General features: G+C 46.0%; 2 protein-coding genes across 2 annotated transcripts; both read left to right on the forward strand.

Moving 5' to 3' along the window:
* The first annotated feature begins 1 nt into the window (after window position 1).
* RUNDC1 (RUN domain containing 1) lies at window positions 2-7,971 on the forward strand. The gene is made up of 5 exons (XM_019747667.2): window positions 2-567; window positions 3,445-3,603; window positions 4,600-4,798; window positions 5,250-5,369; window positions 5,803-7,971. Exons 1-5 carry the CDS (start codon window positions 70-72, stop codon window positions 6,666-6,668), a joined length of 1,842 nt encoding a protein of 613 aa, XP_019603226.2. The 5' UTR covers window positions 2-69; the 3' UTR covers window positions 6,669-7,971.
* Window positions 7,972-11,170: 3,199 nt separating this feature from the next.
* On the forward strand, window positions 11,171-14,111 carry RPL27 (ribosomal protein L27). Its single transcript, XM_019747671.2, has 5 exons — window positions 11,171-11,311; window positions 11,549-11,631; window positions 12,604-12,773; window positions 13,809-13,919; window positions 14,026-14,111. Exons 2-5 carry the CDS (start codon window positions 11,551-11,553, stop codon window positions 14,072-14,074), a joined length of 411 nt encoding a protein of 136 aa, XP_019603230.1. The 5' UTR covers window positions 11,171-11,311; window positions 11,549-11,550; the 3' UTR covers window positions 14,075-14,111.
* The last annotated feature ends 353 nt before the right edge of the window (window positions 14,112-14,464 follow it).

Raw genomic sequence — 14,464 nt, forward strand, 5'->3', positions numbered from 1 at the left:
CAGCCAGCGCGCCGCCGTTGCCATGGCATCAGGGGGGCGCGGCTGACGTGTGGCGGTGTTTCCGGGAAGATGGCGGCTGTCGAAGCAGCTGCGGAGCCGGTAACGGTGGTGGCGGCCGTTGGAGCAAAGGAGAAGGACGCAGAGGAGGAAGAAGAGGAATCGCTGCCACCGTGCGAGGCGGTGCGCTGGGCCCCGGTGGGAGCGGTAGCGGAGGCCGGGCCTGGGGCGACTGCGTTCTCGGAAGAGGCGGCGGCCGAGGACCCTGGAGCGGCCCCGGGGTCCCCGCCTGACTCGCCTGGCCGGACACTACGGCGGCTGCGGGCAGAGCGGCGACGGCTGGACTCGGCGCTGCTCGCGCTTTCCTCGCACTTTGCTCAAGTGCAGTTCCGCTTGCGCCAGGTGGTGCGCGGGGCTCCCGCGGAGCAGCAGCGCCTCCTGCGCGAGCTCGAGGACTTCGCCTTCCGTGGCTGCCCTCATGTCCTGGGTTACGGGGAGCTCGAGGACTCCGCCAGCGACGAGGGCGACGGGCTGCCGGGGGACCGGCCACGGTTACGGGGCGAGGACCAGGTGAGCAGCTGGGGCCCGGCCCGGAAGGTATGGGAATAGGGAGGTTAGGTGAGTACTGATGCTGAGGAGGATAAAGGTAGCGGTGGTGAGAACCCGACCCGTCTAGGTGAGTAAGTGCGTCGGAGACAGGAAGACAGACAGGTGTATGGTGCCCGCTGAAGGGCAGGAGGACAGAGATGCCTGGGAACCTGATGGTGAGCAGTGTCCACGAAGGTATTATGACGTGAAGGGCAGAGGAGCAGTGAGCGAAGAGAGTATTCAGAGGGCAACAGAGCGAGCAACCAAAGCAATGCTGGTCGGGTTCACCTTGCCATCAACTCATAAAGTACCTAAGTCCTGGCACATTTGCTGATAGACTGCACCCACCCTGTGAATTGGGAAAATTGGTTAATGAAAGGCAAGTGAATTGGAATTCATGGAAGTTTAGATCTACTCTCTGTGGCTTTCTTCCCACTTAAATTGGTTTTAACCAAGAAGATTTATAAGTAACAGATACTGAATTCTTTGTTTTAATCTGAAATATTTCCAGTACAATCCCGTGTTACTGTTCCACCCTCCTCTCCACATACCCACAGCAGCTTGTACAAACAAGGAGCTGCCACCTCAAATTGCCACTTTTAAGGAATAGAAAGGATAGAATTACTGTGGCCAGGCCCTGTTCAGGGGTAAGGAGCACCAAAGGTTTCTCCGTGGATGTGGTGCTCTTCTGGTTATTAATTTTCACTTTTGGAAACAGAGTACAACTTTAAAAAAAAAAAAAAAGGAGTGCTCAAAAATACCTAATGGGGGGGCAGCCTTTAGCTCAGTTGGTTAGAGCGTGATGCTCATAACACCAGGGTTGCCAGTTCGATCCCCACATGGGCCAGTATGCGCCCTCCACAGCTAGATTGAAACAACTACTTGACTTGGAGCTGACGGGTCCTGGAAAAACACTTAAAATAAATAAAAGTGAAAACACAAATGAAAATGTAAAGAAAGTTTACCCAGTTCTTGCTTCTTAGGCTGGTTAGACAACTGCTTTCAGTCAGAGTTCCTTACAGTATTCCCTTCTTATCTGAGGGGGACACATTCCAAGACCCCTGGTGGATGCCTGATACTTTGGATAATACCAAACATACATACCATGGTTTTTCCTATAGTTACACACCTATGATAAAGTTTAATATATAAATTAGACATAAGAGATTAACAACAATGATAAAAGTATAAAATTATTTAAAAATAACAATGGTAACAATATACTGTAATAAACGTTATAGAAATTGCTTTGGGCCATTAGTAAGTAGAATAAGGATTACTTGAACACAAGCTCTGCGATACTGCAACAGTCAACCTGAGAAGCAAAATGGCCACTAAGTGACTGATGGGCGGGTAGTAGATGCGGTGTGCATACCTGCATGCCCTGGAGAAGGGTCAGGCTCAGGAATTCATCATCATAGTACTTACAATGCCACACAGTTTAAAACTTGTGAATTTTTATTTGTAGAATTTTCTATCTTAATATTTTCAGACCTCGACCACAGGTAACTGAAACCACAGAAAGTGAAACCGCAGATAAAGGGGGACAATTGTATTTGAAATGTGTCATTCTGTACCTGATTCAGTTCAGTACAACAGATGTGTGTTGAGAGCTTACCCTGTTCTAGCGTTGTTCTAGCCTTGAGGGTTCAAAGTCGAGGCCCTTATCTCTGAGGAGTTCACAGACTGGGGGAGACAGAATTCTAAACAAATAATTATAATGTGACATGAGCTAGAGTAGAAGTGTGTACAAAATACACAAGAGGAAACGATCAGTTCTGCCTGGGGAAATCAAGGAAACTTAAAAGATAGCTAGGCCTGCGCTAAGAAGGGGAGAGGGACAGTGTCCTAAGGAAAGAACCACAACACCCAGAAAGAATTGGAGAGGGAGTATCCTGAGAAAAGGCTTGCTTTCATGTTGGATAAAGCTAAAGCGAGAGTATTGCTTTGTACATAGCTTGAACAAAAAGTTAACGTGTTGTTTTTCATTTGTTCTCTCTCGTACCTTACTTGTGGAGGGGTTGGTAAGTACCATTTTAAGGTTAAATTTAATATCCTATAGATTTCTACTTTCAAATGCAGTCTTGAAGTCGCATGAGTTGCTGCGTTTCCTTTGTTTTGTTTTTGATACTCAAAAGGCATGGAAGGACCAGTGCTTGAGTATATATTGGCAAGACTTTGCCACCTTAAAGGGATTGTAATAATTTAAATGCAGAAACTACCTGGTGGCCAACAGTGGGAAAAGGAGTCACTGCTCAGGGAAATTGACCAGACTTTTATTACCTTCCCACCCCTGTTAACTTGGCTTTTAGATTTTTTTCGCTGCTCCTGGCATCTGCGTTTATTCTTACTTGATTTTGCAGTCTGTAGTTACATTGGAGAGGCTCTGAACTTTCAAAAAGTGGTTATAATTTATAAGACCTTTCTCTACACCCTTCCCTCCAGATTCTCTTGCAAAATTTGGCTGCAGAAAATATTCAGGAGTTGTTCTGTAGTAATTGGCTATGGAGGATGGCATGTTTAATTCCTGGGAGACTGTCTTGGCTAAAATAAATGGTCTCAATCCTAACTAGACCTTTGAAAGAAGGAAAAAAAGCAGTCTTAACAAAAGGCCCCATTGTATTAACATCCTTTTCCAATGAGGGACAAATGCTTTCTTAATTAAAACACACATTTAATAAATTGCTCTAGATGAAATAATTATTCTTGTTTTTGAACCTACCTTTAAAATTCTGTATTTCATCTGGATTATTTGGAAACATTTTATATTTTACTAGTCATTATTGGCTTGAGAGGATTCTTAATGTGCCCTGAATTTCCTTTTCCTGTGAAATAAACCTAAGTATTTTCTCATCTTAGAGTGAGCAGGAGAAACGTGAACGTCTGGAAACCCAAAGGGAGAAGCAAAAGGAGCTGATACTGCAGCTCAAAACCCAGCTAGATGACCTGGAAACGTTTGCCTATCAAGAGGGCAATTACGACTCCCTGCCGCAATCCCTGGTCTTGGAAAGACAGCGGGTGAGTAGACACCAGAGGCAGCTCCACCTTTACGAGGTTACCATGTCTTCTTCCAGCATTTACAGGACGTTCTTTCCTAGTTTGTTTCCCCTTGGCCTTACTAAGAATCCCCTCACTGGCCCAAATCAAAGGGAAATTTTACTATTACATGGGACCAGTCTTTATTCACACATGGAAACACAAGTGCCAAAGCTTTATAAAATGATAATTGAGCTCTTTTTTGGGTGGTTATTATTAATAATAATAGTAGTAATATGATGACAAAAATACTTTTTCATTTGACCATTAAAACAGTTCTATTTGGGCACACCATACAGTGTAAACTAGCTTTTTCCCCCACAACCAGTTGACAAATATTCCAGGAATCCAGACTGGCCTTCATGCCATATTTATTTAAGCAACACCTGGGTAGATAGGTAAATCTACTGGTAGAAATGCAGCTACAGCCTCCCCTGTATGTTTGTTTCTCCCTGTGATGTGGCTGTTTTCTGGCTGGGCTGGAGTTACGTTATCTAGATTTTCTTGTTCCTACTATTATCACTAGGCTATTTTGGCTGTAACATACCTTGATGTCTTGTAAATATTTTTCTTTAGTTGCCTAGAGTAGGGCAAGCAGGGATAAGAAAGCCTAGAATTAAGAGAAATCAGTATTCTCTTTGAGGCCTTGGCAGAAACTAAGTATGAGGCTCTTTGGCTCATTAGCCACTTTGGATTTACACTATTCCGAGTGAAAGTTGCCTGGCCTGGTAGGACATGTGCAGTGAGAGGAGCCATTTCTGGCAGAGAGGAACCAAGGGTTCTTATTACACTCAGAGAAGTAAAGGGTCTGTCCTCACTTTGATCAGCAGTTGCACCATTTGCTCATGAATTTGGGAGTTCTCTGTGTCTTTGATTTCTGTTGAAGGGTAGGAGGCATACTAGTAAAGAGTCTCCTTCTTCCTCCTCCCTCTCCCTGAAAATTCCAGAAGGTGTGCTCATTGCTTGTGGTTTTGACAGGTGATCATAGATGAGTTAATAAAGAAACTGGACATGAATCTGAACGAGGACATCAGTTCACTGTCCACTGAAGAGCTTCGGCAGCGTGTGGACGCAGCTGTGGCTCAGATCGTCAACCCAGCCCGAGTGAAAGAACAGTTGGTTGAGCAGCTGAAAACTCAGATCCGAGACCTCGAGATGTTCATCAACTTCATCCAAGGTCAGAGGAGGGGATGGGAAGGGGAGGGTGGACAGACGTGATAATTATATGTATTCTGAGTACTAATACCTAGAGGTGCCAGTCTTGATGTGTGCTGTTTAAGAGGTTTGATCACGCAGTAAGGGAGTCAGCCTGGTAGAGTAGAAAGAACATGGATATTAGAACCAGAGAGTTAAAATCCCAACTCTGCCACTTACTGGCTTCATGTCCTTGGGCAGCTTCCTAAGCTCTTTAGTCCCACTCTCCTTACCCATAAAATGAGTCATGCTTCCTTCTCTCAGCAAATATTAATTGAGCCAGCTACTATATGCCAGTCACCATGCTACACAAATAAGATGTATTTGTAAAAGTCTTGTCATGTGACAGGCGCTAGTAAATATTATTTTTCCTTTAAAAATCTGCCATAAAAGTGCTAAGTAAGTTATGTCTTCTTTATAACTTGTGATTACAGATGAAGTGGGGAGCCCCTTGCAGGCAGATCGTGAACACTGTGAGTGCCAGGCCGGTGGGAAGACTGGAAATGGCTCTGCCAGAACCAGCAGCAGCAGACTGCCTCCAGGAAGCAGCAAATGTAAGTGCAGCTTCCAGATTAGGCAAATGACAGAGACGACGTCCATTAGTAGTTGCCTAGGGCTTGGGGGGTTGGGGAGAAATGGGGAATGGGAAATGCTAATGGTACAGGGTTTTCTCAGGGTGGATGGTGGTTACACAACTCTGTGAATATACTAAAAACCACTGAATTTTTACACTCTAAGTGAGTCAATTGTATGGTACATGAATTATATCTCAATACAGCTGCTATTAATCCCCCCCCCCCAAAAAAAAGGAAGTCCAGCGACGTCCTTAACCAAAAACGTAAGTCCAATGACATCCTGGGTAGCTCTTGGCCTCGTTGGGACGCATACATAACTCAGAGGCAGGACTTGATCTCAGCTTGTGACTTGTTGAATGTACCTCTGTGCCATTATGGCCCTAAGTGATGAGTCATTGTGTTTTCTAAACAGCAAAGGCAGACGATATGAAGAGAGTGCGGGATACGGGGCTGCACGTGATGCGGCGAGCGCTGGCAGTGCTCCAGATCTTTGCTGTTAGCCAGTTTGGGTGTGCCACGGCCCAGATCCCCCAAACCCTCTGGCCAAGGAGTCAGGCCGACAGGGACTACTCCCCCTTACTGAAGAGGCTCGAGGTGTCAGTAGACAGAGTGAAGCAGCTAGCCTTAAGGCACCAGCCACATGACCACGTCATCACCTCTGCCAACCTCCAGGACCTCTCTCTGGGAGGCAGGGACGAGCTGACGACCGCTGTGCGGAAGGAGCTGACGGTGGCCGTGAGGGACCTCCTGGCCCATGGACTGTGCGCCCCCTCACCAGGGATGAGCCTTATGCTGGCCCCCATTGCTTGTTTGCTGCCAGCCTTCTCTTCGGCCCCGGAAGCCATGCACCCCTGGGAGCTCTTTGTAAAGTACTACCATGCTAAGAACGGCCGCGCTTATGTGGAATCCCCAGCCCGGAAGCTCTCCCAGTCCTTCGCCCTGCCTGTTACGGGAGGCACCGTTGTGACCCCCAAGCAGAGCCTACTGACAGCCATCCACATGGTGCTGACAGAGCACGACCCTTTTAAGCGCAGTGCAGACTCCGAGTTGAAGGCCTTGGTATGCATGGCACTGAATGAGCAGCGTCTCGTGTCCTGGGTGAACCTCATCTGCAAGTCCGGGTCGCTCATTGAGCCCCACTACCAGCCCTGGAGCTACATGGCACTCACCGGCTTTGAGAGCGCCCTCAACCTGCTCAGTCGCCTCAGCAACCTCAAGTTTAGCCTTCCTGTCGACCTGGCTGTGCGCCAGCTCAAGAACATCAAAGATGCCTTTTGATGAGAATGCCCCGGCCCTCCCCCAGCACCTTGCTCAGTAAGGATAGGTGGTTAGGAGAAAGGAGTAGGAGGAAGGGGTAAAGACATTTTTCCCCAGCCAAATGACTACAAAGTCTGTTTTCCCCGCCAACTTGGCATCTCAGAAAGAAATTCTGGAGACCTTCCTGTTTAAAGGTTCTGCCCTGGTGTGTAACCACATTGTATACGTGGCACATACATTTGAGCCTGTGTAAAAGAAAGCAATTATGGCACACAGTTAATGCACCAACTCCTCATGCCACATCTGATTTTTACAAAACCCGGTTGCTCTGACCATTTTCTTTATGACTGCGTTGTCGGTCCTGGAAAATATGCGACTTGAGGTTCCTGTTAGTCAAGCTGGGAGCCAGGGTCGGGGGAGGCTGTGTATATTCCATAGCTGCCTCTGTAACTAGGAACAGGAATATTCGGGGAACAGCATTTCTAAAGGAGTTAACCACAAGTTGATTTTAATAGGAGCCCTTTTTCATGTAGAGGTAAGAACTGAAATCTGTTCCTGACAAGGTGATCTCATGGCACAGGCGATGGTCTTTGGGTTTTGGAGCTGGTTGTTTATAAGGAATGACAACCACTGTCTGGTAGCACGTCCTCTGGCAAGTAACCTTTCCTCTGTGCACCTCCCAACAAGACGCTGACAATCTTGTCAGAAGTAGGTGTGTTAGATGTACTTCTCGAGAGAACCCTTGCCATCTGAGTCAAGTGTGGATAGGAAAACACCTGAGTGACCAACTCTTTCCAGGGCTGTGACTCCACTTGTCATGCTGTTTCTAGATCTTTTGCCCTGGAGGCTGGATGATGGAGGAGGTCTGATCATGCAATAAGGACTACAGCGGGGTGGGAACTACAGCCGGTCAGTGTTGACAAACAACGGATTGAGCACTTCATTGTAAAACTGACTCGAGTGGTCCTATTTTGTTTTCAGTATTTTAGCCTATTTAGTTCATATTTGTTATTCAGCCTGCATACTGCTCCAGGACTGACCAAAGATGGGCAAAACATATCACTTTCTGAAAAACCAAGTGGGCTCCCAACACTACTGATTCAGCATTGTTCCATGTATTCAATTGCCAGGTGCACTTTGTGTCTGCACTAGTATAGTGCATTTTAACTTAATTTTTTTTCAGCCACATGTTATTTAAGATGTACTGTTGATAATTCATTAGAATTAGTTCTGTGTGAAACAGAATAAATGTAAAATGTGAAAAAATGCTACATCTGTGGTTGCTAATAAAATGTTACTGTTTTGTATGGAGTCCCTACAAAGACCTTAGGGATCCTTGGCTTTGTTTTGTAAGTCTGGACATTATCAACCCATCTGATCTAGATCATTTCTTTGAGCCATGTCTGGCTCCTGGCCTTTCTGCCTTTTCTCTGCCCTCTGCCCTAGATCAACTCAGCTTTGGTGGTGGTTTTTTGCCCCCTGAATAAATTCACTGAAAATTGCCCTTGGCTTTATCATCCCATCTCACCGAGGCCTCCAGTCCCATCCCCACACCCCAGTATTTTTCTAATCCTCAAAAACTAGTTTGTATTAAGGCTTTGTACTATCATCATGAGAAGCATTTTTGTTTGTGTCATCCTCATTTAAATCTCACTACTTGTAAGGCAGGACAATTTATTCCCCTTTTATAGCTGAGTAAACTAAACTGCAGAAAGTTTAAATATTTTGTCCAGGTTTACATGATGGAGGAGCTGGGATTTGCACTCCAGTTGCCTGAATCCACATTCTATGGTCTTTATATTCATTGTGTCATGCTGTTTCTAGATCTTTTGTTCCTCTCTCTCCTTTGTCCACCTCCTCACTCTACCATCATTCTGGGGAAGAGAAGGTATTTGCCACATACCTGGCCAAATTTCAGCTGCCGAAGGACTAGGCTTCAGGGAAATGGGCAGACAGCCTGCTCTCCCAAGTTCTTCATGAAATGAAGATGTGTGGACAGAATCCCGCCAGCATCCCAGCAATCAGGTATCTGCTCGTGACTGATGTCATCTGCGTTTTAACTAAGGACAGAGCTCTGCCCTTGGCTTGGGGTGAGAAAAACAGGACAAGAGAGGAGAAGAGGAACAGTCACCCCAGGTCTAAGAATATGCAAGAATCGAATGAAAAAGACCCATGGATATGTATCCAAAGAAAGTGCAGGGTCTGTTGCAAAAGTATGATCTGCAAAGTATTATTGAAGATTTGTAAGGTGCTCTGCATTCATTCATTATTGAGTGCCTACCAACTGCCTGGGCCAGGCTAGATGCTGAGGAAAGAGATCATTAAAACATACTCCCTGCCCTCAGGGAACACACAACCTAACTAAGGAGATACCAAGCTAAATGGAGATTTGGGTAGCTTGTTAAATTGCTGGGTCCCATTCCCGGAATATTTTATTTGGTAGCTCTGGGACAGAGCCTGAGAATTTGCATTTCTAACAGGTTCCCAAGTTTTGCTGCTGGTCTGGGACCCACACTTTGAGAACCACTGATTCAAACCCACAAAAATAGTCCTATAATAAAGGTAAGTATGGATTGGATTGCTTGGGGGACACAGAGAAGGAAGAGATTAATTCTGCCTGGGAGAATTCTGGAGTGGCCTTAAAGGATGGATAGGATTTTTGCCTGGCTACAGTGGAGGAGAGGAATAGACACGTGGAACAGGATGAGTAAAGATGCCGAGGCCCAGAAGAGGTTGGATCTCAGTAGTTGAGCTGGATGGAACCTGGGGGTACAGGAAGGGTATGGAGGGCTCAGGAACTTATGCTGAAGGAAAGGTAGAGAGGAAAGGAGTGAGAGTTCAAACTTTGGTACAGAGAGCCAACAAAATAGTTCAAGCAGGTAAGTGGTGGTGGACTTGTGTTTAGAGAAGTTTCTCAAAAGTAAAATCTATGGATCATATGGCTCCACTTCAGACCTGAATTGGAATCTGTTAGGTTGGAGATGCATCTTTAATACGCATTCCAAGCAATTCTGATGCACACAAAAGTTTGAGGAGGGACTGGAGAAGAAGGAAAAAAAAAACAGGCTGGATCAGTTAGGGAAAAGAATAGAAAAGAAAACTTGAAAACCAAGGCAAAATTCACAGGATTTAGTTACTAATTTGATTTGGAGAGTTAGTTTGTGAGAAGAGTCCAAGGCAATTAGATTTCTGGGTTTGGTTTCTATTTTCCAAGGAAGCAATAGCAAAAGAGACAAAAGCAGATGAGGCTGGGAGATCACGGAGGTGGAAATCACAGAGGGTAGTGTGTTATAGTGGGAAGAACACTGGGTTGGGAATGGGGAGACTGCGTCACCAACTCAGACTTTGCTGCTCTAGAATTGTCCTCTTTGAGAGACCAGAGTAGATCTGTGAGGCCCCTTCTAACTCTAAAATGTCATATTCCAAGTTAAAGCAGAAAATATTTTAACTGAATGTAGAAACATAAGTATATAATTAGGATGATAAACCATTGGAATGGGGTCCTGAGGGCTGCAAGGAAAAATTGGTCTCTGGAGACCCTCAAGAGGAGAATTGAACCGCTGATTGGTCCCACATCTTGCCCAAGACCAATCCTACAGATTTTTCAATGTTCAGACGAGTAAAAACTGTAAGGTGCTTTCTCTTTCTCTTGAACTCGGAAGACACCGAAATTAGAGCCATCTAAAAACACTCTTCCAGTGAGTGATGGGAAATAATTCAGTTTAAAGCCAACTAGACCTGAGTTCAAACCTACAGATGAATCCCATCTGTGTTACTCATTGGGCTCAACCTCAGACAGAGGTAACTTATCCACACCGAATATCAATTTCCTCGTGTCTAAACGGAAAGAAAATTAAATAGGCTGTCGACTGGTACCCAACGTGCCTAGCGCAGAGTAGGTGCTCAGTATGGTGACTGGGTAAACAGTATATGGGGCAAAAGGACTATTTGCATCTCTCCCAGCTCCACCACTTCCTAGCTGTGGACTTTGGGCAAATTACTTAATATCTCTAAACCAGTTTCTTCAACTGTAGAATGGAGATAATAGTACCTAACTCCTAGCGTTGTTATAAGGATCAAGTGAGATAATATATGTAAGTAGATTAACTCAATTTAGCACAGGGCAAGCAGCTGCTGTTACCACCATGATCATCCTTCACCACCTTCACTGCTTAGTCTAGTCTGTAATGTCTATAACTAGACTCTAAATGTTGGGGGCAAGTACCTTTGTTTGATTGATCTTCGTCTCCTACACCGAACAGTTCACACGGTGTGCACTAAAAAATGTGTTATTTTGTTTCCTGACTCTGCCAAGGAAAAAAAGTAAATTCCAAATTGTGTCCCCCTCCTAGTGTCAAAGAAAGGAACTACAACCAAGGTGGCAGCCTTCCTCGCTATTCCATCCGCACGCGAAAGACAGGACTCCTTGGCTCTTGTCTACTCCCGGAGATGCTAATAAAGTTTGATTTGAATAAACGAACCACCAGGCACTGCTTTCCCCACGAGAGCTCCTTCCGCCCTCAACCCAGAGTCTAAGCGTCACGCAGGAGGCGGGGGCGAGCCTGAGGGGCGGGGCCGGAAGTGATATCACCTCCCTCTGGGGTGAAAGGTTAGAGGAAGAGTGGTTCTTTCCTTTCTGCTGTAGGCCCTAGTGGCTGCTGTCGGTGAGTAGAGTCTTGGGGAGGGTCTTCCAATCCACCGCCATCCGCAGCCTGGGGGTCGAGTTGCGGGGCGGCGCTGGGCACTTTCAGTTCCTTGGTCTCTGGTGGCTTTGTAGCGGATCATGGCCTGTGAGCAGGGCCCGCAGGACGGGGCCGAGACGGCAGTGAGCGTAGTCTGAAGTTCCGGGCCTTCAGCCTGGGCTCGCGGATTTCTGAGCGGCCCCTTCTTCCTCTCTGCAGACATGGGCAAGTTTATGAAACCTGGGAAGGTGGTGCTGGTCCTGGCCGGACGCTACTCCGGACGCAAAGCGGTCATCGTGAAGGTACTCGCCTCGCGAGCTTCTACGCCCTTGTTTCCAGGGAATCGGGCCGGTTTCGGAATGTCGACAAGCTTGGAATTAAAGAAGTAGTTTTGGGACGTGAGCCACTGAGCATTGAGGGTGGGGGTGGGGGTGAATGCATGAGAGTTTTCGGAAGAGGAAGATGGAAAATAAACACAAACGTGAGTTGAATTGAGAACGTAACACACAATGCGCCCTCCACCTGGCCAACGTTATCGAACGCTTGCTTGGTGCCTGACACATTGCCTACTGCCTTACAGGTGTTTTCATGTCCATTCCTTGAAGTAACCATAGGACATTCCTTTTTAGTGCTAAGGTATAGATGTGTTGAGTAATTCACCCGAGGTCATACAGGTAGTAAGTGCTGCAGCTGGGATTCTGTAAAAAGGAGAAATTGTTTCTATTCATAATGGTCACCGTATTTTAGCCCTTCACGATTTGCCTTCTACCTCCGTTTTAGCCTCTAGATGTCCCTAAGCTCTGGCCACACACAGCACGGCTTTTGGCTATTTGGGGCACACTGGTGTACCCCTGGTTCCCTTTCCTCCATCTGCTTGAGACTGGCTTCCGGAGTTGGGCTGCCAGCTTTGGAATCCTGCCACTACCCCTTACTAGCAGTGCAATCGTGGAAGAAGTTAAGAATTGTCAAGTGCCAAGAATCGGTGCTTGGCACATAGCGAGCACTTCATAAATGTTAACTGTTATTTTAAAATCTCTTTCCTCCCAGGAACCTTTCAGATACTTCCTGGTGGGAATGCGTACCATCCATACCCTTACTTACTACTATGGGCATCTAGCATAGTACTCAGTGTCTGCTTTGTGTGGTTTTTCTCTATAATGGTGGGTCTTAGCCATAGGGATGGGAGTATCCTTTCTATACATGCCTTGCCTGTATCCAGCACGGGGCCTAATCAGGCCCTCAGTTGATAACCAGTGTAATTCTTACTCATTCAGAACATTGATGATGGCACTTCAGACCGCCCCTACAGCCATGCTCTGGTGGCTGGAATTGACCGCTATCCCCGAAAAGTGACAGCTGCCATGGGCAAGAAGAAAATTGCTAAGAGGTCAAAGATCAAATCTTTCGTGAAAGTTTATAACTACAATCACCTCATGCCCACAAGGTGAGCATTTCAAGCATGGGAATAAAAGTGGCTTTTTTCTTTCTCTCCCCCCCCCCCCCCCCCCACTGAATGAGACAACCTTGCACCCATTCCAGAGTGGGGAAGAGACATCGTTTTCAAATCATCACAAAGTGGTTGTGTTTCCCGTCTTGCCTTTCATCCATCTTGCAGCCACGTTCTTGTTTTTTTCTGTGGTGATTGCCCTAACTTGGCCAAGCAGGATTGAACAATCTCTTACAAGCTTGCTCTTTATCTGTCCCTCTCACCTGAAAATTCTTTGTTGAGTAAAAGTTTGTTTCCATCCATAGTAAACAGGCGTAGGAATTGGCCTGCCCTCTTCCACTGTTCTACTCCAGGATAGTTACAGGCTTTCAGAAATGGTGAATAAGTGAAAACAAGTCTCCCTCAGTTCCACTGAACTGCCAAACCCTTTGGCTCCTGGCCTTTCAGAATATTGCACTGCACCTACACTATTTTAGTACGGGGCTTATAAAGGAATAGAAGATTTGAAGGAGTGCTGAACAATAATTGCTGGAATCCAGTAGCGTGGGCCTTAAAGTTCACTGCTGGGACTTCACGTTCACTGTTAGTTTGCTGACCTAAAAGAGCAAAGCTGTTTCTCGAGTGCTGGAAAGTGGTGAGATTGGGACAACTAGCCACCCAGCTTTTGCATTGTCATAATGAGACTGGCCCTGCATAGGCAGAACTTGAACAGTATTAAATCCAATGACTACAAACAGAAAGCTAGCCACCCACCCACCATGATCAAAGTAAAGATCTAATAAAGTGATGGTTCTTAGCTAGAAAATGAGTGGTCAGGAAATTGAGAAGTATGAAGTTTTTCAATGGCTTGAATCTATATAAATGAGTGTTAACATTGTAAATTTTCCAAGAATCTTTGACTTTGGGACAGCTTTTGATGATTGCACCTATGGAGTCAGACCTGGGTACCCCAGTATCCCAGGAGGACTTGGGTGGCTCTGTGAAGCCCTGGCAGCAGATGGGCTGATCCTGCCTCCCCACCATTTTCCCCAGGTACTCTGTGGATATCCCCTTGGACAAAACTGTTGTCAACAAAGATGTTTTCAGAGACCCTGCTCTAAAACGCAAGGCCCGACGGGAGGCCAAGGTCAAGTTCGAAGAGAGGTAAGTAGGCTTTGGTGGTGGATGTTCCAGTATGGTGTTCTAATTCCTGAAGGGAATTTTGTCTCTGTTCCTCTTGTCATTGGTGTCTTTTTTCTTCCCCTTCTAGGTATAAGACCGGCAAGAACAAATGGTTCTTCCAGAAGCTGCGGTTTTAGATCTTTTTTGCTTCAGTCATTAAAAGTCAAAAAAATATTCCTGTGTCTGCCTGTTGTATTATTAATTTGGGAAAGGAGAACAGTCATAAAATGAGGGACGGTGGTAGATGAGGGGCTATGGAGAAATACAAAAATTTGAAATAAAATCTAAACCTGTCTTTGTGAGACTTGAACTATGGTACTTGGCCTGGAGATCTGTTAATGATCTGGCTGCCCTCAACAGGTAAAGTGATCTATTGAGCTTCCCAAAAGGGCTATCAACTAGGGAACCTGAGCCACCCCTCCTACACCCTCATTGTGACAACCAAAGGACCCCCTTGAGTGGGCACTGGCCACTTTGGATTAAGAACCACTAACCTGAAGTTCTAAACCTTAGCACTGGTGATTGTC

The sequence above is a fragment of the Rhinolophus sinicus genome, linkage group LG15, assembly GCF_036562045.2.
Source record: "Rhinolophus sinicus isolate RSC01 linkage group LG15, ASM3656204v1, whole genome shotgun sequence".
Lineage (NCBI taxonomy): Eukaryota > Metazoa > Chordata > Mammalia > Chiroptera > Rhinolophidae > Rhinolophus > Rhinolophus sinicus.